At 38.7% G+C, this 27,309-nt stretch overlaps 1 protein-coding gene and 1 long non-coding RNA gene across 2 annotated transcripts; both read right to left on the bottom strand.

Moving 5' to 3' along the window:
• Nucleotides 1–11,630: 11,630 nt before the first annotated feature.
• LOC128526387 (putative protein TPRXL) lies at nucleotides 11,631–14,392 on the bottom strand (the record flags this gene model as incomplete). Its single annotated transcript, XM_053498191.1, has 3 exons — nucleotides 14,332–14,392; nucleotides 13,086–13,187; nucleotides 11,631–11,683 (listed from the first exon to the last, which is right to left on the bottom strand). Coding segments are annotated over exons 1-3 (216 nt in total), but the record flags the coding sequence as incomplete, so codon positions are not given.
• Nucleotides 14,393–19,583: 5,191 nt separating this feature from the next.
• On the bottom strand, nucleotides 19,584–23,683 carry LOC128526915 (uncharacterized). The gene is made up of 4 exons (XR_008360824.1): nucleotides 23,420–23,683; nucleotides 23,203–23,307; nucleotides 22,145–22,197; nucleotides 19,584–22,049 (listed from the first exon to the last, which is right to left on the bottom strand). It is a non-coding gene; the product is annotated as an uncharacterized LOC128526915 (long non-coding RNA).
• Nucleotides 23,684–27,309: the final 3,626 nt, after the last annotated feature.

Here is a 27,309-nt window from a genome sequence, read left to right as displayed (position 1 = left end):
GTACAGTAGTTGTCACGGTTAGCCCCTAGAGAGAGCTATGCGTCTGGACTCCATTTTGTTTTCATTTTGTGTGTGTGTGAGTTTGAACTGCATTTTCCAGAGTGCACCTCAGTTAGGTGATGCGAGTGCTCACCTGAACCAAGGTAGCTAATTAGTTTTGTTACAAATAGTCTTTCTAAGTTCACCTTTTTTGTCTGGCATATGTTTATTTAGGTTGTTGTAAATCTTCTATATTTCTGTGGCATTCTGTCATGTTCTGTCTTGTTAAAACTCCGGGTTTGTAAAGTTCATGTTTTGTTGTGTTAATGTACTGTTTGGTTAATCTTCTGTGAATTCATGTTTCAGCGTCATGCCATTTTTCCTAGCTCTATAGCCATGTTTAGCTCATAGCCCGGGGGTATTCCAGAAAGCAGGTTATGTGACATAAGTTTAAGAGTAAGTTAGTGAATAACCTCACCTTTTTGGGTATGTAACCATAGCAACATACTCTCTGGCCTCACTGGCTGAAAAGAACAATGAGGACTCTCAAAATCCAAACGCCGTCTTTTAGAAAGACCAGGTTTGGAATCACCTTTCTTAAAATAGGTGAACCCTTTGTCTCGTAGATAATGCATCAAAGATCCAGCTCGAACAGGACTCACGGAGGCCTGATTCATAACAGGTTCAGTCGGGTTGTAGTCCTCAGAAGGAACACGATCTGGACTGCTCTGGATGTCCGAGTCATCCAAAGGGATAAAGTCACCAATGGAGAAGTTGCAGTTAGCTATGAAATTGAACAAAATGTATAAGAAACATTGAAATGGGTAAAATAAGGCAAATAAGTAAAATAGTGCAAAGGAGATGCTTACCCATGGCTGGTCTCTTGAGAAATTAAGAACAAACCAAAGAAAAACGAGGAAAAAGCCTTGAAAATAAGCGTTACCCTATATTTTTTATAAAAAGATACGAAAAGTGTAAAGATAATAGAAAATAAATATTAAAGAAAACGATATATAATGAAAAATTGATAAGCGTAGGAGGAGTCAGATAAGCGCAGGGAGGAGTCAAAAATAACGAGGTGTAATTATAATGGAAAAATTAATTGATAGAAACTGGATTATAATGAAATAAAATTTTGATGTGGTCAACCGAGGTGAATGTACAGGGGAGCAGACTGGAGATCCCCCCTCTCAGAAACTGTATAAAAGAGCGTGCTTTTGACTGTGAAGGTAGTCCGATTTTGGCACTGCTTGGGATTTGATCCAGAGCATTGCTAGTCTGGCTCATCTGGGTTCTTATTGCTGCAATAAAAGCTCGACTTACTTCATCTAGCTCTGCGTGGCGTAATCTTCTTTAATTCTTCTTTAATTCTCTTTGTAAGTGACTTGTTAACTGAAAGATATTTTAAACTAACAGCAACATCAACAGGTGGAAGGATTTTTTCCCACAGTGCATAGCACAGTGCACAACAATTTTTTTGCATCAGGTCATTTTTTTTGTACAATGTGGGGTATTTGATGCAAAGCATATGGGAAAGGCAACTGTATGTCTGGCACTTAAACACTTCTTACACACATGTGTGCAGTTCCCTGGACATAAACCTCTGTGTGTTATTAAAGAGGAATACCACAGAGTGGCAGGTTTGTCCTTTGTAGTAAAATTGATGATGCATATTTAATATGTAGTCATACTATGTATATACATGTCTTCATCCTGCATACACATAATTAATCCTGATCCTTCCATGACTTTCTATTTCAGGGTTTCCAAATGTAATTGGGTGCATTGATGGCACCCACTTTCCTATTAAAGCTCCTTCAATACATGAGGGAGACTAATAGGAAATCTATTTATGGTAATAATGTACAGGAAACAACTTTTTGTGTCCTTAATTTTTTGCCTTGTTAAAATCATTAAAAAAACTTTTTTCCACTAACTACAGTACAGGTAATATGTGAGGCAACCCACAGCATTACTAATAATAAGGCAAAATGGCCAGGATTTGTGCATAATGCCAGAATATTCCACGAGTCATTATTATGCCAGACATTTTCAGCGGGGTATGTTTTGCTTTATACAATGTTTTTTTTTTCTTTTTACTATATTTGTATTGTACACTTGAACCATTACAGGGCAGTACAATGGGTACTTGCTGGGGGACAGAGGATACCCTTCTCTGCCCTATTTATTGACACCCTACCCTGAACCTGATCCTGGACCACAGACACGTTTAACCTGGTTCACAGCCGAACACTGGCCACGGTGGAGATGACCATAGGGATCCTCAAGTCTAGGTTTTAGTGTCTGCTTGGGCTCTGGGTCAGTCCAGAGAGTGCATGCAACATCATAGTGACTTGCGTTGTGCTTCACAACATTGCCACTATAAGAGGAGAAAGCCACCCTCCTTATATTGAAGAAGATGGCCCAGAGGAACCACTACAGATTTTTGCACAGAACAGAGATGGAATACTCTTGAGAGACAGGCTTTGTCAAAATTACTTTTATTAAATAGTTTGCACTGGTCTGCTGTGTAGTTCTTTTTTTTTTGTATTTCCTGAAAAACAATGAAAGTAAAATGAAATAAAAATTTTTTTTAATGACATTGCTTTATATACACAACACTTTTAACATGCAACGCGCAAGTTCTCACCTTAAGGCGATGCTCCAGTAATTCAATTTGTAGTGTTGCTTTTTTAATAGATAGCCTTTTCTTTTCCATTTGAAGCTGTATAAGGTCCATATCCATGTCACTTTTTCTTACTTGTTTTTGAAGATGTACCTCATACAGCTCCTTTGCTGGCAACTAGGAAGGTAACTTGGAATTATTATTAAAAAAATAATTAAATACATGAGATTCTGTCAGACAATAAAATTTAAATATGGACAACTGCACACAAATTCTTACATTGCTTAGATGTGCACTGCAGTTAAAGGACCTTCATCCAGGGAGAAATCCCCAGGTATGCACTGTAAAAGAACAATGACAGTTTGTTACTCTAATGTAAAAAGGGGGCATGCATTATAATGGTATGCATCCTTCCTCAGTGGATCTATACCAGTATTGTCCACTTCTGTCACAGCAGATGTGGTCTCTTCATCTTCATCCTTCAGTGGAAATATGCAAGTATACGTTATCTGGCAAAAAGAAAAAAGAAAAACCTAAAAGCAACTAAAGGTACCTGACAACAAAACACTTACAACTGTGACAGACTGTGTTCTTTCTGTAGGGTCCAATAATACAATCCCTCTATCAGTACAGTATCTATAAGAAAATACAACCCATACAATTCTCAATATTATCAAAGAAAAAAAACAATAAAGCAGGAAAAAACATGTCAAAGTAATACAACTAAGATCACAGTAGCCTATACATCGTATGCAGTTAAATACAGTAAGCCTGCATAAAAACAGTAAGCATGTTTAAAAAGCCTTTAAGTGTCAGAGATAGTAATTAATTAAGTCATATAATAAAAAACCAATCATAGTGGTTAACTTACTGTACATTTCACCATGTTAGTGTCAGTAGTGGCCCTTAATTAAGGGACAGAGCCAGCTAGTAATTGCGACGTAGAACACTCTCCGAAACCCTCGTCTCAGAACATTCCCCCCGTGCAGTCTTCCGGACTCTCCAGTGGTGATCAGCCGCCCGAGCCAGCGTGCAGCCAAGTTACTGCGTCGTCTAAGGCATTGCCCATAGTCGCTTTGCCTCTGCCACAACTGGACTGGGATCAGCTTGTTGCCGAGCAGGAAAAAGATCCGGTTCTGCATAAGGTACCGGGTTGGGTTAAAGTGGGCCTAAAACCGGATTACACCGCAATTGCTCATCTAGGGCTAGAAGTAAAAGCTCTCCACTTCCAGTTTACGCACCTGGCGTTGCATGAAGGTTTACTCTACCACCAGTGGGAACGGCCGTGTGGCACGGACGAATTCTTTCAGCTGCTAGTAATTCTGGTTCGGGACACTTCGGGGTGACTAAAACGCTGCGGCGGTTGCGCGCTCGGTTCTACTGGTCGGGCTTTTATACGGACAGTAAACTCTTTGTCCACCGATGCGACCTCTGCACGGCAAAGAAGGGCCCCACCCAGCGTTCGCGGGCACCGCCGCAAGACTTTCGGGTGGGGGCACCTATGGAGCATACTGTATGAGCTTGGACATTCTCGGGCCGTTTCCCTTTTCCGATCACGGGAACCGTTATGTGCTGGTGGCCATGGATTATTTCATGAAATGGCCGAAGGCTTTTGCTGTTTCTGACCAGAGCGCTTCCACCACGGCTCGAGTCCTAGTGGATGAAGTGTTTAGCCGATTCAGCGCCCCGGAGCAGTTACACAACGATCAGGGGCGCAACTTCGAGGCGGTGGTGTTTGCGGAGGTGTGCGAGCACCTCGGGGTAAAAAAAGACCCGCACCAAGCCCCTTCATCCGCAAAGTGACGGCCTCGTGGAACGGTTCAATCGGACGCTCACCACACAACTCGCCATGCTTACCAGCGATCGGCAGAATGATTGAGACGAGCATTTGCCTCTCGTGCTCTGGGCATATCGCACAGCAGTGCAGGAATCCTCACAGCTGACGCCAGCTGCTTCAATGTTCGGCCGCGAGCTGCGCACTACTGTGGACCTGGTGTTCGGACCACCTCCCCAAATGGACTTACCCACGAAGCCTGGGTTGGATTATTTTTGTTCATTAAAAGACAAACTGTTCTGTGTTCACGGGTTGGCACAGAAACACTTGGCGGTGTCAACAAATCTGTATTTTTGCACGGCTCTGTGCCTCGAGAGACCCGCATGGTTATATGATGTCTTTGAACTCTTTATTAAGCAAATTAGTTAGCTGTTTCTTTTCGATAAAGGAAAACATGTTTCATACTGAACACATATGAGCACTGGTGAAGGCAGTTACCTCCTGATTGTTTCCTGAGCACTGGACACAACACTTTCCAACAAAAGCGATACCTGCTGAAATAGACAGCATTTGTTTTTATTTTCATGGGATTCTTTGATGGTTTGAAATTCTGGAGTATATATATTCATTTGTATTGTGTAATCAGTTGACTTCTGTGTTCCTTGGTACCAAATGTCACTTTTTCTACTAATAAACATTTACAGCAATTTACTGACACACTCATGCGCACACAAAAAACACCGTAAAGTTTAAACCAAAAAGCATTCAATCCAATCACTTAAACAGAGTGAACAATTTATTCATCCATACATTAATCAGTAATTTATACCATTTATCCTGTGTAGGGTTGTGGGAAGCCCAGAGCTTATGCCAGGGAATTCAGGGCACGAGGCAAGAGCACAAGGACGTGCTGCTGTGGACGTACATATACCAACTTACAGTAAAACCACAAAAGATAGTTTCAACTAACATGAAACTGTCATGTTCGGGTGGTAATTGGCTGTTATTAATGCCGTGGGCAGTAAAGGGCAGGCACAGAGGGGTGTTTTTAAACAAAAGATTCTTTAATTTGGATATAACAAAACTGGAATCACAAAGAAACACAAACAAAGAAACGAACACTCAAATTATACAACCCATAACTGACCAATACCCAGGCTATAGGACCATACACAAAACATAAGCATTATGCTGAAATACATGCTTAACTGACAAGACAGACTCTAATACACCAAATACAAGCACTTTGTTGAAACACAGGCTTTAGGACGAACACAGACTCAAGCTAAGTATGGAGCTGAAAACGGTGACAAGACGAGAGACTCGGAGAGACTAGGGACATGGGGAGATTAGAGACAGGACTAAGGCTAAAGACATGGCAATTAGCTAAACATCAGGGGTGTGGCAAGCTTTTCCAAAGTGTGGGGGATGAATGTGGTTTGTTTGTTAAGAATAAAAATAATGAATACAATGACAGAAGAGTACAAAAGGTATTAACATACAAGATATAAAAAGCTTTCAATTTAAATGAGTGATACTAAAAACACACTCAGAACACACTTGCTAAAGATTTAGAATCAGAAATGCTTTAATAATCTCAGGGAGAAATTATTTTGTTACTTCAAATATACAGACAACATTTCATACAAACATACTGTATATTCAGATAAAAATAATATATGACCAACTATATCTCTCATTTAAAAGAACCAAAAGTGCTCTTATCAAAACTGTTTAGCAACCTTTTTTTTCTGTTTCCCCTGTCCATCTTGCCTTTATGTACACGGCACACAGCAACACTGTTGAGGCGAGTTTGGGTCAGTGAATATTGAAAAGTAATACAATGAAATAAATGCAAACAGCATCTAATGGTAATAGACTACTGTTGTTTAATGTCAACATTTTTCAACTTTCATCTCTCAACTTCACTTACAGGATTTCTCTTGAAAAAGGTGTCAATCTTCTCCTGCCTCTTTCTTTTCTGCATCTTAATGATACTGTGTGACAAAAGGACAGTGGGAAGCTTGATAGTGGCATGGGTCTGACAGGACTGGGACTGCTACATGGGTCTGACAGGACTGGGACTGCTACATTTATATCAAATATCAGATATAAGATATAAAACAAAAAAGTCCTCACAAAAAGCTTTTTTCTAAATAATAATATAAACAAAAGTATAATAATATAAATAATAGTATAAATGATTTAACAATTTACTGTTTTTAAACATTAAAATAATATACACATTAAAATAATATTCTTCCATAATCAACAGGTATGCAAACTGACACTCCAATCAAACACAACAGGAAAGTCAGCTAATGAACAAACAATGCTCAAAATATCAAAATCAATTGCACTGGCAATAATCCCATAAATACATTGCTTAACATTGTCAATTTGTCCCTCCTCATCAATTTCCTGCCTTCTTCATCAGTTACTTTATGCATTGTATGCCACAGATAACCGAATTTAGCCAGGTTAGCTACTGAACACTATCCCAATTAGCAATTACTATTAGTTTAAAAAACGAAATATAATACAGAAAAAACATTCGACATGTCAACATAATCATAAACAGACCATCTTCCCAAACATATATCAAGCTTATTTAAAAACCTTAAAAGCATAAACATTCAAAAGTACCTGGAAAACAGAGATGTAAATAATCATAACCATAAGCAGTGTTGCCAACTTGTCGGTAAGAAAAGTAGCTATTGGCTGCCGTAGAAGTCGCTAGAAGTCGCTAGATGACATAATCACATAATTTGCATAATGCACGCTGCACAGTGTGAAAAAGCACCTGCTTCTCCAATGTGATCACATGCCAGCATAGAACAGTGTTCAACGATAACTAATGCCATGGTGACTTCAGCTTTTTTTGAAGTCATTTTTTTTTTTTACCATAAATGGCCGTTTGTTTTGTGTGAAACTATTGTAAGGCTTTGCCTTTTGTGTATGTTTCTGAGTTGACATGTGTTTTTTTATATCGCAAAGTTTGGCATAAAAATCAGCAGTATGCCCGTGTATTATCCTAAATAAAAGGCTTCAACCATCCGTTGAATTCAGAATTTGATTCCCACTCCTTTCTGAATTCCTGAGAGTATAGTTTTGACTGAGACATGATAAACTAGCGGGCTATATGTTTATGCTAAAGTCACAGAGAAGCACACACAGTGGATGAGGTAAGTAATAAGGCTGTTTAAGTAAAATGCAGTGATTTATTCTTGTGTAGCAATTTGTTTTAGACAAAGAACATTTTTTTATATGCATCGGAACAGGATACTTTTTATTTACATCCCGCTTACAAGCCAGGGCGGGATCACTTAACGGCGGATTCGCGCATGGGCAATTCATTTGCAGTCGAGACTCGTAGGAGTGAGCATCTCCTGATGTAACTGCAGCTGGGGGGCGGGGGGACTCCTGCGAGAGGACAGGCCTGTCTGTGAGTGCTTTGGGACGGGGGAGGGGCCGGCGGCGGCAGCTGCTGTGGCAAGAAGAGTCAGTACAGACACATCAGAGTCTCCAAAAGTCTCCAGTAACACAAGAAAAAGTCGCCAGATTTGTCGCTAGTTGCTTTTTTAAAAAATTGTCGCTAGAGGGATTTGAAAAGTCGCTAAATATAGCGACAAAGTAGCTAAGTTGGCAACACTGACCATAAGTTCCCGCCTCCTCTGCACGAGCTGACCGATAAATCTAACACACCACGAGAGGCGGGACTTTAGGCAGAACAGCCAATCATCAGCCGGTGTCATGTTTGAGAGGGAGGGGAGAGCTGAAGCGAGCGTAGACACAGAGCGGCCAGAGAAACAGAGGAGCGAAGGCGTTTGTTTAAAACTGCAGGAAAACTGTAGAAAAAGTGTGGGTGTTAAACCCTCTCACGGGAAAAGTGTGGGTGTTAAAACACCCACATCCCCCACGGGTGCGACACCCCTGCTAAACATACATCTAGCTAAACATCTCTTTAGCCTAACATGCTAAAGCTTGGCCACACTTACCAAATAGCTACCACAATACTAGAGGCTAGGGACGCACAGAGCTAACTACTTACCTAGTCTCTAACACACAACACAACATGACTCAACACTGAATCAGCTCCACACACACTAGAACACCATAAACACATTTAGCCTGGGAACATGCTTAGTAGTTATGGGATAGCATGAACTACAACATAATATAAAATAAAGAAAAACAAAACAAAAATGCCCACTTAACTAACAGTACATACAAACGTTCAATGCTCGACCCAGTTTCCCAGACTAATCAGCAATTTATCGATGATTTAACGACCTATCACGCATCACCTGACCGAGGTGCCTTCTGGGAAACTAAGTCTGCAAAACAAAAACTACAACAGACAAAACGGTGCCCTCTAGTGGCGATTCCTTACAGAAACAAATGCAAATTTTACATCTATGGTCAAAATATATTCAAATCCAGAGAATAAAACTGTTGTACATCTTTAGATCTCTGTATACAACAGCATGATCCATGTTCACAGTTATTAAATTAAACAGACTACTTTGCTTTAGTTAAAACAAAGCAAAAAATATAATTCTCCTATTTTCTTAGAACTGGGTCTTAAATAAATGGTCAGCCTTTTAGTTAGTGGGTCAGTTCCATAAAATTTAACATAGTAAACATTTTATCATGTGTTGTGTGTGTGTGTATTGGTACCTTCAAACCTTTAACCTTGGGGCTACGAGGGGATTGTCTTAACGATTATGCATCTGTACCACCATAAATTAAAATATTAAACAAAGTGAAAAAATATAATTTTATTATGGATTAATCCAGTTCCTGATCTCATTGCGCATCTTAACCCTATGATGTGTGCACATTACATGATATTTAAAATTTTTAAATAACGGTATGTCTTTACTAGAACTTTTCCGGCATGTTTTTATTATCACACCACACAATTGGTGCCCTAATTATGCTAAACTAGCTACATTACATAGCATGAGTAATTGAAGCATAATCACATGAGACCTCACACTCCTTAACAATTATATTTGGAACTGCATCATTAGAGCTTGTGGAGTTGGCATGAAAAGTGATTACTGCGTAATTCAGATCTTCATCAGATTCGTTAGCCAAATGTTCAGCAGCACTGCAGGAAGCAGAGAGACCTGTGGATGTGTAAGCTGTGGCATAGATGTTATGATCAGGAGGGATTGTAGGAAGTTGATCAGTAGCATAAATTGCAGAATTACAAGTGGTTGTAGAAAACACAGTGTTGGAATAAACAGTCTCAGAAGGATTGCAGGAAGCAAAAGAATCCTGAAAGAAAAAGAAACAAACAAGCATTTAATAAATATACTACATTTTGGTACTGAAGAAACACCTGCAGTGATAAAGACAATTACCTTTTTGTTGCTTCCTGTGCTTTGAACAAAAGGTCTACCAAACGAAGCTTTACCTGCTGAAATACACACATACACGCGCGCACACACACACACACACTTCACTTCACTTGCTAGAAACCATTTTAGGCACCCTGTCCATGTTTCAGCGTGTTTATAGACCCTCGAACATGCAATACAGTAACCAGAACTCAGGACTAGTAAATGGAAACTAAAGCTGTATGCTGGTGCAGTGGTGAGAGCTGCTGACTCACTCTACCCCTGTCAGTCATATGTGGTAATGTGATAAAACATTTTGTTGAGAACATCATGTGTTGTGTCTGATGGGTACCTTTAATCCTGCGTCTTTTTTCCAGAATCACAATAAGGAATGTGATTCCAATCAGGAGCAGCAGCAGCAGACTTACAGATACAGTAATCACAGTGGATGCTGGAAATCCTAAAGGAGAAACAGACAGACACTTTAGCCTACATGTTGATTATTTATAAGAGATCAGATTCATTAAAGTCATGCAGTTAGAATGTGGGTGCGATAAGAAGAATCACCTGCTCCTGGAAAAGGTGATGCAAGCTTAGATGATGATGATGATAATTGTGGTGGTGGTGACAATGATGATGGTCTTGATGTGGAGGATGATGATGGTGATGGTGTTTTATATGTGGAGGATGATGGTGATGAGGATGGTGGTGGTGGTGGTGCTGCTGCTGCTGCTGATGAGGATGATGGTGGTTGTGATGATGATGATGATGATAAGGATGATGATGAGGATGATGGTGATTGTGCTGCTGCTGCTGATGATGATGATGATGAGCATGATGGTGGTGCTGACGACAATGATGATGATGGTTTTGATGTGGAGGATGATGGTGATAATGATGATGGTGTTGGTGATGATGATGATAATAATGATGAGGATGAGGATGATGGGCTTGATGTAAAGGATGATGGTGATGATGATGAGGATGATGGTGGTTGTGATGATGATAATAATGATGAGGATGATGGTGGTTGTGATGATGATGTTGAGGAGGAGGAGGATGGTGGTTGTGCTGCTGCTGCTGATGATGATGAGTATAATAGTAGTGGTGCTGATGACAGTAATGATGATGGTCTTGATGTGGAGGATGATGTTGAGGATGATGGTGGTTTTTTTGCTGCTGCTGATGATGATAATGAGGATAAGGATGATGGGCTTGATGTAAAGGATGATGGTGATGATGATGAGGATGATGGTGGTGGTGGTGATGATGATGATAATGATGAGGATGATGATGATGGTCGTTGTAATGATGATGATGTTGAGGAGGATGATGATGGTGGTTGTGCTGCTGCTGCTGATGATGATGATGATGAGTATAATGGTGGTGGTGCTGATGACGATGATGCTGGTGCTGATGACAGTGATGATGATGGTCTTGATGTGGAGGATAATGTTGAGGATGATGGTGGTTTTGTTGCTGCTGCTGATGATGATAATGAGGATGATGGTAGTTGTGCTGCTGCTGCTGCTGATGATGATGATGATGAGTATAACGGTGGGGATGCCGATGCCGATGATGATGCTGGTGCTGATGACACTGACGATGATGGTCTTGATGTGGAGGATGGTGGTTGTGCTGCTGCTGCTGATGATGATGATGATGATGAGTATGCTGCTGTTGATGATGATGAAAATAATGATGATGATGATGATGATGATGAGTATGCTGATGATGGTCTTGATGTGAAGGATGATGGTGATGATGATGGTGGTTGTGATGATGATGATGATGCTGGTGCTGATGACAGTGATGATGATCTTGATGTGGAGGATGGTGATGATGAGGATGATGGTGGTTGTGATGATGATGATGATGATGATGATGATGATGATGGTCTTGATGTGGAGAATGATGGTCTTGATGTGGAGGATGATGGTAATGATGATGATGATGATGGTCGTGGTTGTGCTGCTGCTGCTGCTGCTGATGATGATGATGAGTATAATGGTGGTGGTGCTGATGACGATGATGCTGGTGCTGATGACAGTGATGATGATGGTCTTGATGTGGAGGATAATGTTGAGGATGATGGTGGTTTTGTTGCTGCTGCTGCTGATGATAATTCAATTCAATTCAATTCAATTTTATTTGTATAGCGCTTTTAGCAATTTTCATTGCCGCAAAGCAGCTTTACATAGTCAAAAGAATTATTTAGGTTTGTATGAAATGTGAATTTGTATGAATCAAAATGGTCAGTTTGTCCCTGGTGAGCAAGCCGAGGGCGACAGTGGCAAGGAAAAACTCCCTGAGATGGTAAGAGGAAGAAACCTTGAGAGGAACCAGACTCAACAGGGAACCCATCCTCATTTGGGTGAAACAAAAAGCAGTAAATGATCTGCATTTATACAGTGTGTAGGGTGGGAGGCAGTTCAGCTATAATAGCTGATGTTAATTGATGTTAATATGGAGTCCAGGTAGTTATTGAAGACCCAGGTAGACTTGTAAGAAGTTCCAGTCATGAACTATCGAACTGTCAAGTCCCCAGAGAAACAGTTGCCAACACCAGTCAAGGCCAGAACCATTTTCTAGGTAGAGAGAATCATTCCCAGACACCAGACGCATCCCAGAGAGACACACGGGGCATCCATGTGACGAGATCTTCAGCCAGAAGCGGGGCACCAGGATGGGTCAGACAGGTCCGGAGGGCAGAGGGAGTCTGGATCACTGGCAGCTCAGGAACGACATAATGAGGATGATGGTAGTTGTGCTGCTGCTGCTGCTGCTGCTGATGATGATGAGTATAACGGTGGGGATGCCGATGCCGATGATGATGCTGGTGCTGATGACACTGACGATGATGGTCTTGATGTGGAGGATGGTGGTTGTGCTGCTGCTGATGATGATGATGATGATGAGTATGCTGCTGTTGATGATGATGATGATGATGATGAGTATGCTGATGATGGTCTTGATGTGAAGGATGATGGTGATGATGATGGTGGTTGTGATGATGATGATGATGCTGGTGCTGATGACAGTGATGATGATCTTGATGTGGAGGATGGTGATGATGAGGATGATGGTGGTTGTGATGATGATGATGATGATGATGATGGTCTTGATGTGGAGAATGATGGTCTTGATGTGGAGGATGATGGTAATGATGATGATGATGATGGTCGTGGTTGTGCTGCTGCTGCTGCTGATGATGATAATGAGTATGATGGTGGTGGTGGTGCTGATGATGACGCTGGTGCTGATGACAGTGATGATGATGGTCTTGATGTGGAGGATGGTGATGATGATGAGGATGATGGTGGTTGTGATGACGATGATGATGATGACGATGATGGACTTGATGTGGAGGATGGTAAGGGTGATGATGAGGATGATGGTGTTTGTGATGATGATGATGATGATGGGCTTGATGTAAAGGATGATGGTGATGATGATGAGGATGATGGTGGTGGTGATGATGATGATAATGATGAGGATGATGATGATGGTCGTTGTAATGATGATGATGTTGAGGAGGAGGATGATGGTGGTTGTGCTGCTGCTGCTGATGATGATGATGAGTATAATGGTGGTGGTGCTGATGACGATGATGCTGGTGCTGATGACAGTGATGATGATGGTCTTGTTGTGGAGGATGATGTTGAGGATGATGGTGGTTTTGTTGCTGCTGCTGATGATGATAATGAGGATGATGGTGGTTGTGCTGCTGCTGCTGCTGATGATGATGATGATAAGTATAACGGTGGGGATGCCGATGATGATGCTGGTGCTGATGACACTGACGATGATGGTCTTGATGTGGACGATGGTGGTTGTGCTGCTGCTGATGATGATAATGATGCTGCTGTTGATGATGATGATGATAATGATGATGATGATGATGATGAGTATGCTGATGATGGTCTTGATGTGAAGGATGATGGTGATGATGATGGTGGTTGTGATGATGATGATGATGATGATGATGATGACGATGATGATGCTGGTGCTGATGACAGTGATGATGATCTTGATGTGGAGGATGGTGATGATGATGAGGATGATGGTGGTTGTGATGATGATGATGACGATGATGGTCTTGATGTGGAGGATGATGGTCTTGATGTGGAGGATGATAATCCTAATGGTGATGATGGTAATGGTGATGATGATGATGGTCGTGGTTGTGCTGCTGCTGCTGATGATGATGATAATGAGTATGATGGTGGTGGTGCTGATGATGATGCTGGTGCTGATGACAGTGATGATGATGGTCTTGATGTGGAGGATGGTGATGATGATGAGGATGATGACGATGATGGTCTTGATGTGGAGGATGGTAAGGGTGATGATGAGGATGAATCAACATATTTTTCCCTTAAAATGATACATTTTCTCAGTTTAAACTTTTGTTCTGTGATTTATGTTCTATTCTGAATAAAATATTAGAAGTTGGCACCTCCACATCATTGCATTCAGTTTTTATTCACGATTTGTATAGTGTCCCAACTTTTTTGGAATCCGGTTTGTACAAAACTAACAGAAGGCAAACCTTCCTTTACTGCTGCTGAGAGTGAGGATTATTCTAAAATGCAATTCTTTACCTGAGATCAGCCACAGGATGAAGATGAGGAGGATCTTCATCTTGAGTTTAAGCTCAGACATCTCCACACCAACTCCACTTGACTCAAAATGATATCAAAGCTACCGTTCTGTTACACACTGTTACCGTCCTTGTCCTGCTCTGTGAATGTGCTTTGTGTTTTTATTTGCATCCCAACCAGGAGGTTGTGACACAATAACTTCCTACTTTACCTTTATTAGAAAGAACTGTCTGGTAAAAGAAACGAGTAAACTACTGTACATCACTGCAATGCCAATTTTTTATTACTTTTGAGACATAATAATTAGCCTCAGGTGCAGTGTGGAAATGAACACATAAAGGTATATGGGTGTTTGATATTAGTACTGTTCACGTAAGTTACAATTTTTTCAGTCAGGGATACATTTTAACTTTACTAGAGATACTTATTACTTAATGTCAGTGTATACCGCTCTACAGCCCTTGTGACACAAACCTGAACTACAGTTTGTTTGTTTGTTTGTTTTTTACAGTTTTATAAAGTATATCATGAACTTTACAGTATCATAAGTGTGATTCTAAACAGAAAATGAGAAGAATAGTTTGTCTCTGCATTAAAGGATCACACATCTATACTGCTCTATTCTGTATACAGGGTCACGAGGGTCGGGAGCCTATCCATCACAGGGCACACACATACACACTATTTTGGGAACACCATTGTCATTGGACTGTGGAAGGAAACCAGAGGAATCCCACCAAGTATGGGAAGAACTTCGAAACTCCATGCACACAGACCCGAGGCAGGAATTGAACCTGGAACCTGAAGGTGCAAGGTGACAGTGTTAACCACCATGCCACTACTGCAGTAAAGCTGCTCAGCATATTCATATTTTTTTATCTGCTTCTCGTTATACAACCCTGACATTTTGAGGTCACCTTAATGTTAGTGCTTAATGTTAATCCAACCTCAAAATGTTTAACATGAACTGTGTTTTTGTACACAACTGTTTTAAAGGTGCATGTTCTGATTCAACACACCTGCACAGAACACAACGAGATATTCTCTATAATCAAAATCAATTAGAAACTAATCAGACATTCATTTATATGCCTTTTATCATTCTGTCTAATGTGGTATTGAAAATTACAGGATCACTCAGCTCATTCAATCTAACAGAAATTTTACAATTGTCTTTCTGTTTACTCAGTCTGTATTTTGAGGTGTTGCCAAAGGTGGCAAGGAAAGAAGCACAACTACCCCATTACTGTATTTAAGTATTTTTTGTTTATTTTTACTTTATTCAAGTATTTTCTGTGCGTGATACTTTTTACTTCTACTCACTGGTGAAAAAAAATATATATCATGCCTTTGCTACATTCCATGTAGGAAGGACAGGAATAATACAATTCCACCATTCCAAGCACCCCAACTACTGTATAAGTATAAGCTGTGAACTCTTATGCATTTGATTTGTGTTTCATGCCAATAACAATTCTGTTTTTTATAACTGGCTAAAATTATTAAGTTTTGTTTATCTTATTGTATTTTGTATGCTTGCAGCATACCCATGTTACATTACAGTATACCTAACTGTGTGGAGGTGATGGTCTTTCGGCTGCAGGAGTGAGGGGTCACTACAGTGAACCAGTTTTTTTGGGGTACTTGAAGTACATTTTAAAACATGAATATTGTACTTCAATATGGGTTAAAATGTGAAGTGGCACTTCTTGTAGTTGGATGTGTTTTTAGGCTGGTACAGGTACCTGTACTTTTACTTAAGTGTTGAGTATTCTGCCAGTGTATCTTATAGGGCTAGATGATTTTTTTTTCCTATCAGTTATAAAAGGGTTACTAGACTGCCTATAGATATATACAGTACAATGTCATGGCTGAAGATTGGATCCACTGATAAAATTTCAAACAAAAGATTTGTTGTCTGGTGCAGGTTTACATACCTCGCTCTCATTACTTTACACCTTCAGTGTTAGCATGGTTATTATGCAAAGTTTAATCAAACATAACCGTGAAATGGGAGTTTAAAAAAAAAAAAGGTTGTTGTGAATCTTCTATATTTTTGCATCATGCTGTCATGTTCTGTCAGGTTCTGTCTTGTTAAAACTCCAGGTTGGTAAAGTTTATGTTCTGTTGTGTGAATTCTCTATGCCTCTGTGTCATACCATTTTTTCTAGCTCTCTAGCCATGTTTAGCTCATAGCCAGGTTTACCTCCTTGTCTTGTTTTGCTCCTTGTCTTGCTTAGCTCCTTAGCTTGTGTAACATCTTTCCCATGTTATGTTTAGCTCTATGTTATGCTTAGTTTTGTTAGGTTTAGCTCTATGCTATGCTTAGCTTTATTGTTATGTTAGACTTCAAGGTGGTTCTGTTCTGTTTTACTTTGCTTGTTGTTGAGTATCCTTATTAAAGACTTTCTAAATTATTCCCATCTAATTGTATGCCTTACCTAAAGCCCACGCACAGTACCCGTAACAGTAGTCCTTTTAACCCTGCAAAAAATGTTTTTGAATCTCTTTATGCTTCCTGATTGCCCTGGTAACCCCTTTAAGATTCCTGAGAGTCCAGTTATTGTCCCTGATAATCCTGTTAACAATTTGTTAGTTTATTTAAAGTTATGTTGCCTGAAAGTCCAGTTACTTTTCCTGAAAGTTCATTTAGGGTTCCTGAAAGTCTAGTTATCATATCTGAGAACCCTAATATGCTTCCAGAGAGCTACCTGAGCACTGATATGCTTCCTGTTGGTCCTGTAGATGCCGAGACACCCCCTCTCAGCCCTGTACCCGAGCTACGCCCTGCACCACCTGAGCCATCCACTTCCCTATCTCAGTCAGGCACTGCACCATCTCCAATTAGCCTAGCAGTGTCTTCTGGTGCTAAGGACATACTGCTTTTTCCACCAGCTGAGATAACAGGAATTGATCTGCAGTCATACTGTGTGTTAGGAGGCTGGTAGTGTTTAAGTTAATATACAGTAGTTACCCAATCGGAATGGTTATTACCGTCGCGCTCACCGCCGTGTAAAAAACGTTAGCGGCCAAAATAAATCAGTTGCATTTCAAAGTCATTTGTAAAGTGGCCGGCAGGTGGCGCAAAAAGTGACATTTTCGCTTGTTGCAGTAAATACAATAGTGACTGTTATATAGGGTATCTCTGTATCTGTTTATTGTTATTTAAGTTCTGGATTATTTCAGGTACCTTAAACACTTTGTTGTGTTGCTCATGTTGGCTCATATGAGATGTAGTTTACAAATAAACACCTGTTTGGGTTATTTTGACCCAACAATTGGTTTATTCATTATTCTTCCGTTTCTCCAAATGTCAGCCTGCAAAATGTTGCACATGTACAACCATTCTTTTCATTCTCCTTCCTTTAACACTTTCCTTCCTCATTTTACCTAAATAAATTACCCTTTTCCCTATAAGACCTCGCCTTGTGTCCGAGGTTACGGGGCTGAATGACCGACATCAGCTGACGCAGTAGAACGTCCTGACAATGTTATAATTTTATGGTCATTTATTTTAGTTAATAAATTTAAAGAACACAAGATATAAGACGACACAAAACCCTACACGCGTCTTTTCTAATTACACATGATAAAATCTAAAGACTTACTGTGTTAACATTTATTTTGTTAAAATTTTATCCTAATAAGATTTAATTTAATTTGAATTCTACATTTGTACTGTAATTTTAGTTCTGTGATTATGAATTTGTTTAACTACAATGTTTTACTTGATTTTATCCGCTACTACGTGCAGTTCTAAAGCAGCGTGTCTCATTAATCCAGCAGAGAATGAACTAAGGCATGAGGCGTCAGTCTGTAGTTAAATAGCGCCACTCAGCAATAAAAGCCAGCAAACGCACAAAGCCGAATGCTACCGCCGAGCGCCGTGACGGTAGAACCAACATTCCGATTAGGTAACCACTGTGGAGGCTCAGGTAGACTGTAGATCTTGATCTCAGTCCTTGTTTAAAGCTCCATCTCTGTCTTTACAACACTTGAACACGCCTCATGTTCGAGCTCAGCCCAGCTCTCATATCTTCAGTTTTTTCTGCAGGTATGCAGTGACTTCATACTCCATCCATTCACATGAAGGTCAAAATGGTGTGTCTACAAGACCAACATTGTATGTTATGTGTTCTAAGGCTTTAATAAGGTTACTGTTACAGGTCGTAGACTCAATACTGCCACATAAAGGTTCACTTTTAGTGAAATACCCTAAAGCTGAGCACTGAGACTGATTTCCCTTTGACATCAGGTTGTAGTCTTTGCTTGTAATACATTTTGCTACATCTTAACAATGCACAGTAGCTAATTTAGCCTGAAAAAGCCACAAGAAATCAGTCTTATTTATAGCTTTATTGAACTTTCAGAATAAAAAGAAAGAACATTTTATTAAAAAGAATAGAATATAATTTATATAACTATGTAAATTATAACATTTAGCGGCTGAACAAAATAATGTACATTTACACCTCTCAACCAAAATTACAGCCTGTGTGCTGTCCTTTATTTATTTATTTATTTTTTTAATAAGAGCCAGTCCAGTGTGATCTGTTATTTTGACTCAAACCTGTGATAGAAACTGAACAATGTCTCAGTCTCACTAGCTCACATACAGTACTACATTAACATTAAGAAATGTTTAGACTTAACAAAAAAAATTAACGCAACGTTTTGCATTAGTCTTTTTGAGTTATGACAACTTCATTTGAAATTATTTTGAACCAACAAGCTTTTTTGCGTTGGGGGAATTAGCTTTTCCTCTTCAGTCAAAGACTATTTTAATTACCCCTTACTTATTAACTGTTAGACAAAAGGCAAGTTTTTAAGTTGATAACTCGTATAAATTATGTTGCTTCAAATGGCTTTACCATATTGTTTTAAAGAAATTTTATATGTTGTTTAATTACTATGATAATTTATACAAAATTTCAAATAGCAACCATTTAAAAAATTAAGTGACTCCAAATAGATTTTTTTTTCAGGTTTCTTTTTATGTAAGGTTTTTTGGTTTTTGTTAATGTAGTATATATAAAGAAAGACATTAGTTCAACCATTATTTTTGTGCAATTAGCTTTTATTTTCAACTGCAGTTGAGTATGTGAACAAATTATATATAAACTCAATATATATATATATAATAAAAAAATAAAAAAAATAAAAAAAAATATATATATATATATATATATATATATATATATATATATATATATATATATATATATATAAACTCAAAATTCAACTGGCCCTCATTAAGAATAACTAAGCATAATAAATTATGCTATCACAACAAAGTTAGGCAAATCTCAATAAATATTACAGTCAAAAGCCAAGTAGCATGTCATAGAACATTCCAAAAGACTAAGCTCTGAATGACACCAGTCATTTCCAATGAGAGAGATACATTTACAGTTTGCACTTACAGCCCATTTTTTAAAACAATATTGTCAAACTTAACAACACACTAATCTATTTAGATTGATAATGTCTATTGAATAACTATTGATGCAAAATATTAATTTCAGGTGGACACATACACCTGAGTGATACTGTCAGAATCACAATGCCAACATTTTACATACCCTTTAATGTTATGAAAAATACCACAAAACCCAGACAAATATTAACTTTGAATTGTATTACAAAAGTAACTAAAATACAAGCAAACTAAAATAAAAGAAACACTCTGCTTTTACTTCTTTGCTACTACAATTTGTCTACAGTGGAAGCACACAGCCATCTATGTGAATGAACAAAAGACTTTTAAAAACTGTGGCTGTGACTGAAATTAGTTAACATTATGTAGCTTACAGTCAAATGGTCAAATTAGCAAAACTTGAATAATGTTTTTCCAAACAGCTCTCTTGCTGAGCAGATATCTCAATGAAACAAGTGCAAATTCATTACTTTAGTAGAACTATTAGATGTAAATTGAAGTGTTACTCACCATGAAATTTTGTTTATATTGAGTTTGGTTAGCCTATAAGTCTGCTAACACACAATCTTACCACTGGAACACGTCCAGGCATAGGGGGTAGGATATAACTTTAAAAAATTTACTTATTATGCCAACTTTTTAAAGTTAAGACAACTTAAATTTTGTTTTCAACCCATTAACAATTAATGTTGAGTTTAAATTACATGCAAAATTAAGTTAATATAATTACCAGCATTATTATTTGATCACAACTTATAAAAATAAAGTTTGCAACTTAGAAAGTTCATCTAAATCAATTAATTAGAATGTTTAACTTGCATCCATGTATTAAATCAAGTAGTGGTAAAAGGTCCTCTGAGTTAGTTTTTAGAGTGTAGGACTGCTTCCATCTTACAGTATCACATCTCATCAGTCTGGCTCACATGTATAAATGAACACATAAAGGTAAAGTGTTTATTGTGACTGTGACTGATATTTAATACTTTCTGGAGATTATGGCTAGCTGACAGAGCTCCATCATATACCAAATGACACCACAGGACTGTTGAAATGTGACCAAACATGAACTGCACTTATCATCCTTAAAGAAGAAACAACAGGCTCCAGCATTAAAGTGGATATGAAACTAAAGGCCCAGCACACTGTAAACCCTAATGCTTAAAGTAATTAACCATATTGAGTAATGTTAACTTAAATAATTACAATTAGTTCAAATTAATAGAACTTTATGAGTATTTAGAACTTTTTGGTATTTATGAGTTTGTAGAAATGACACTTTTCAAGTTAGCTGAACCAATTTTATTTTAAGTATGTTTTAAGTAGTTAAGTAACGGTAACTGTCACCTTAAAGTTCCACCAACTTAAAATATTTCAGACTAGCGATTTTGTGTCTGACGTCATCAAGGCAATGGGGCACTGGTGGCTCAGTGGTAGGTGTTTCGCCCGCCATGTGAAAGGCCCGGGTTCGATTCCCAACAACTGGATGAAGTGCCTGTCTCAAGCCCAGATAAAATGGAAGGGTTGTGTCAGGAAGGGCATCTGGCATAAAACCTGTGCTCAGCTTGTGTGCGGGACGGATTGTCTGATGTAGCGACCGATTGCCGGGAGCAGCCGAAAGACCAACAACAATTTATTTGATTTGCAACAACTAAAAAAAAATTGTACAACAAACTCAAAAACTCATAGTTCCATTTACTTAAAACTGGAAAAATCATTACTTAAAAAAATTGATGTAATTGATTACCTAAAATTTTTTGAGTTTTGCCAACTTATTCGGGTTTACAGTGCAGTGATCAGATAATTTAGGCTAAAACTTTGGCCCTTTTTATCATGCAATAGCTGTGGGTTTAACCCAAAGCAAAATAAAATTGTAAAGAATAAGAATAAGGTTTCTTCAATGCATAATAATAAAAGAGAGGTATTTGTGTATGTTACTGAAATGGCAGTTGGTGAAAATGTTGTCCTGAGACAGATAGGGAGATTAATCAGATGAAGTAATGTGACTGACTGAAGTGTAGTCAGCGTAGTCTTCCCTAATCTTTGGAACTGCATCATTAGGGCTGGTGGCATTTGTGTGAAAACTCAGTGCTGCGTAAGTCAGACCTTCAGCAGATTTCTCAGCTGATTGACCTGTGGGTAACTGAGCTGTGAAGTAGATGTCCTGATCAGAGGGGATTGTGGGTAGTTGAACAGTAGAGTAAACTGCAGAAGTTTCACGCTCTGAGGCGTGAAGGCGTCTGGTGTCTTTAATCTCCTCATACTCACAAACAGTAAGAGGAACCTGAGAGCACAGAGAAACAACGAAATATTACAAATGATTTCCACTATTTAGTTTTTTTTTTAAATACATTTTGGCACTAATTACATTAGAATTACCTCTTGGTTATTTCCTGAGTTTAGGACAGAACACTGGACAGTAGAAGCTCTACCTGATAAAAAAAAAACAAAAAAAAAACAGCACATACAGTAGCCTTTAGTAAACAGTATATTACTGTTATTAGTTTTTAAATTTCAGTTACAATTACTTGATAAGTACTGCTTGGCAAATGTTCAGCTTTTTTTTAAGATTGTCTTGACAATTGTCTTGCATTTTTTATTTTCCATGTTTTTCATATACGAAATGACACCACAGGACTGTTGAAATGTGACCAAACATGAACTGCACTTATCACCCTTGAACAACAGGCTGCAGCATTAAAGTGGATATGAGGCTGAAGGCCCAGCAGTGATCAGATAATTTAGGCTAAAAATGTTGGCCCTTTTTTGTCATGCAAAAGCTGTGGGTTTAACCCAAAGCAAAATAATATAGATGGGTGCATATATTAATAAATCATACATAAAGTGAGTTGTGCACCATGTAAACACTGGTATGTAGCAGCAGCATTAGAGTCACGGCAGAGTGGAAGAGATTATAGAATAGGGGTTTCATCTTTAGTTGATGCTGGGGCTTTAATCAGGCAATCATGGCACGCAATAAAAAACCAAATCAACAAATCAATGTTTTCAGAAGAAGAAGATAAATGTTTTGGAATAAACCTTGGAAGTCATTCAAGTCAAACCAAGACTTTTGGTCGGGCATAAAAACACACTCGTGAGAGAAAATGTCTCTTTCTTTCACTACATAATAATCTTTATCATCTTTTATTTAGAGATCTTTATTGATATTATACATCTGTGGAATTATTTTAAGTTACTTTAAAGAGGAGATTCCTTACAGACATTAAGGGTCTGGAGCATTAAAGTAATTATAATATAATGTACATTTTTCTTTTTCTAAAGAATCATCTGAACAGGCTAGTTGAAAAATCAATCCTGAATATTTTTTATTTAGACATACAGTGCGTGCAGATGCAGTGCGTTCAACACATCTTACTATAAGCATGATCGTGTTAAATGTTTTAAGTGTGTGTGTGTGTGTGTGTATGTGTGGTTACCTTCAATTTTGCGTCTCTTTTGTAAAGTCAAAGTGATTAATGTAATTCCAATTAGAAGCAGCAGCACAATTAAAGACACAGTGATCACAGTGGAAGCTGAAAATCCTGGAGGAAAATAACAGAGACCCTTTAACTTACATACTGATTATTCATAAGCAGTCTGATTAATCATGGAGTTGGATAATGGGCGTGATGTGAAGAATCTGAGCAGAATGACCTGCTGATGGAGAAGCTGGTATAAACTGTGGATGATGATGATGATGATGATGATGATGAAGAAGGTGTTGCTGGTTTCAATGTTGAACCTGGCAGAAGTGTATGTAAAGCAATGAAAGTTTAGTTAGATAACAAATGACATTAAATGAGTGAATCTAGTGTATGACTGTTAGCAGAACAGATGCAACACAATACAGTGTACATTTAGCATGCGTGCAACTGACTGCCATTTATACTTCTGCTATCTCACAGGAAGTGTAGTGAAGCAAAAATACACAACTGCACAAGAAGAACAGGGAAATGACTTTTAGCCTAATATACACCTTAAAATTACATTGTTTAGTCTGTGGACAGAAGTCTGAACAATAATATCAGCTACATCACTTCAATTCCATGTGTTAACACACACACACACAAAAACCTTCAGTAGCGTTGAAATCGTTAATGTTATAAAGGTATAGCATTGGGTTATAAAGTAAAAAGGTAATAGTGTTTCTGTGTCTCTACAAACTCACCAGTAACTGTCAGGTTGATCTGTGTGATATAAACCTTGTATCCATCACCATATTTCCAGGAATCTTCAGCTCCACACCAGTATTCACCAGAGTCTCGCTCAGTTACATTTCTAATACTCACACTCAAGATTTGTCTTTCTCTGTCATCATACAGGAAAAATTCTCTTTTTGTTTTTTGTTTTTTTTTAAGTTTATTGACATTATTAACAGATACTTTATGAGAACAGGTTGCAGTTTGCAGTCTCTTGCAGAGAAACTTGGTCTTATTTGTGATCGATACTGGATATTTACAGCTGATGTTTAAATCTCCTCCTACATGGACAGTCTCACTGATGGACTTCCCATAGGACAGATCTGCAAATCACAACCAATCAGATCAGATTATTTCTATAGTGACCTGGGAAATACCATCACATGGGTAAAATTTGGACAGCTACAGGCTTTCTAGGACTGAAATCAGTTTCACTTGTACATTTCTTTATGGAATGATCTGATGGATACATTCACAGCTCCAGAGACATCAGATCAAGCGTAATGTTACAGTCTGTGTGGAGTTTTACATGCTCTTCCAGTGTGTAAACAGGTTTCATTTGGGTTCTCTGGGTTCCCCTCCCACTTCAATCAAATGCTGAATTGTCATTATACAAAAATCCTCCTGCATTGTAAACAGTGTTCATGTTCAGGATAAACTGCTTACTTAAGATGGCTGACTTGATGAATGGATCAATTGGTGGATCAATGAATTGATGAATTAGGCACAAGTAAAGTTATGTCATTTTTAAAATGCATTTGTATATATTTCTGGTACTCTCCAACAATTAAAATGCAAAAATGCATGTAAAGAATGCATTTTTCTAACCATAACAGTTTAGCATTTTGTATTTGTTTACAAACTGGTTAGGTATACATACACACACACACACACACTAACACACATAGTAACACAATACAGTGGAACCTCGGATTGCGAATAACCCGGTTTGCAAGCGTTCTGCAAGACAAGCAAAATTTTTTCATAAACTTTGTATTGAAAAACAAACGTGCCTTGATTACGAGTATCATTAAGTATCATGTATCACACGTGCGCTTCTTGTTTTGCCCCACCATCACGTTATCACAACTGAGACAACGTTTTTTTTCTCTCTCACGCTACGGAATTGTTGGTAATCATCTCCCCTGCTCGGTCTTGGTTCGCGTCCCTTACTCCTATAGTCACTATCTGTGCACGTGTGTACTGTTTACTATAACACTTTAAGTGTGCATGCATTTAAAGCAAAAGCAAGTCTCATTAGACCTGCGCGCACACACACACACACACACACACACACACACACATACACAAATACAAACAGAAGCATTTATCTGTCAGGATTTATTTTTACTTTTTTTAAAGGTTAAGGTTGCATGTTTTATTTTTACTTTTTATTTTGTATTAATTATTTTTATATTTTTTTGGGTTGTAAAACAAATAATCAGAGTTTTAATTTTTTTTCTTATGGGGGAAATTTGCATGCTTCTGGAATGAATTATGCTCATAATCCAAGGTTCCACTGTTCCATCATCTTCTGTCAATATAGTAATCACAGAGGAACATGATTAATTAACTTCCTTCTGCTGCTAATTAACTTCCTTCTGCTAAATCCGGATAAGACAGAAGTTCTAGTCATAGGACCGCATACAGCTAGGAGTAAAATTTTAGATCACACCGTAACTTTAGATGGCCTTTCTGTTCCATCAAATGCAACAGTGAAAGACCTTGGTGTGATTATTGATTCCAGCCTTTCATTTGAAGCACATGTAGATAATATTACCAGGATAGCATTCTTTCACATCAGAAATATTGCCAGAATAAGAAATTTATTGTCGCTAAACGACGCAGAAAAACTAGTTCATGCTTTTATCACCTCTAGGTTGGACTATTGTAATGCCTTACTGTCTGGTTGTTCAGCTAGATGCATAAATAAGCTTCAGCTAGTCCAGAATGCAGCAGCGAGAGTCCTCACCAGAACCAGAAGATATGAGCACATCACCCCTATCTTATCTTCACTCCATTGGCTCCCTGTGAAATTTCGCATTGATTTTAAAATACTACTCTTGACATATAAAGCATTAAATGGTCTCGCGCCGCAGTACCTGAGCGAAATGCTAGTGTCTTACGATCCGCCACGCCTACTTCGATCAAAGGATGCAGGCTGCTTGTCAGTACCGCGTATTATGAAAAATACAGCAGGGGGCAGAGCTTTTTCTTATAAAGCCCCAAAGTTATGGAATAGTCTTCCAAATAGTGTTCGGGACTCAGACACAGTCTCAGTGTTTAAGTCCAGGCTAAAAACCTATTTATTTAGCCAAGCATTTTTATAAATAGATTTGCCATAGGTAAAGGAGCAGATCTGGGGGACTCATGGACGTAGAGTATTATGGTGAACTGGTATGTTTGGATGCTGTCTTCCTCACTCTCATTGATCACTCAGGTTTGCTGACGGTGAGGTGATTGTTTGCTTTACATGTCAGGAAGCCCTCATGTTTGTGTTTCCTTCTGGCTCTCCCTTTTAGTTATGCTGTCATAGTTAGTCCTGCCGGAGTCTCTGCTTGCACTCTACAGTTAATATACATTCACATTATACATTGTGTGACTGTGACCATACCTAACTGCCATCTAACTGCCATCTCTCCTCTTCTTCTCTTTCCCCCCCTCTTTCTTTTTCCTCTCTCCTCCTGTCCCCCCCTTTCACTCTTTCTCTGTCTCTCTGTCGAGCTACACATGTCGTTCCTGAGCTGCCAGTGATCCAGACTCCCTCTGCCCTCCGGACCTGTCTGACCCATCCTGGTGCCCCGCTTCTGGCTGAAGATCTCGTCACATGGATGCCCCGTGTGTCTCTCTGGGATGCGTCTGGTGTCTGGGAATGATTCTCTCTACCTAGAAAATGGTTCTGGCCTTGACTGGTGTTGGCAACTGTTTCTCTGGGGACTTGACAGTTCGATAGTTCATGACTGGAACTTCTTACAAGTCTACCTGGGTCTTCAATAACTACCTGGACTCCATATTAACATCAATTAACATCAGCTATTATAGCTGAACTGCCTCCCACCCTACACACTGTATAAATGCAGATCATTTACTGCTTTCTGTTTCACCCAAATGAGGATGGGTTCCCTGTTGAGTCTGGTTCCTCTCAAGGTTTCTTCCTATTACCATCTCAGGGAGTTTTTCCTTGCCACTGTCGCCCTCGGCTTGCTCACCAGGGACAAACTGACCATTTTGATTCATACAAATTCACATTTCATACAAACTTAAATAATTCTTTTGACTATGTAAAGCTGCTTTGCGGCAATGAAAATTGCTAAAAGCGCTATACAAATAAAATTGAATTGAATT

Source organism: Clarias gariepinus, chromosome 6 (assembly GCF_024256425.1).
Source record: "Clarias gariepinus isolate MV-2021 ecotype Netherlands chromosome 6, CGAR_prim_01v2, whole genome shotgun sequence".
Lineage (NCBI taxonomy): Eukaryota > Metazoa > Chordata > Actinopteri > Siluriformes > Clariidae > Clarias > Clarias gariepinus.
Note: the sequence above shows the minus strand (reverse complement) of the source record. Positions and strands in the feature narration are given on the sequence as shown.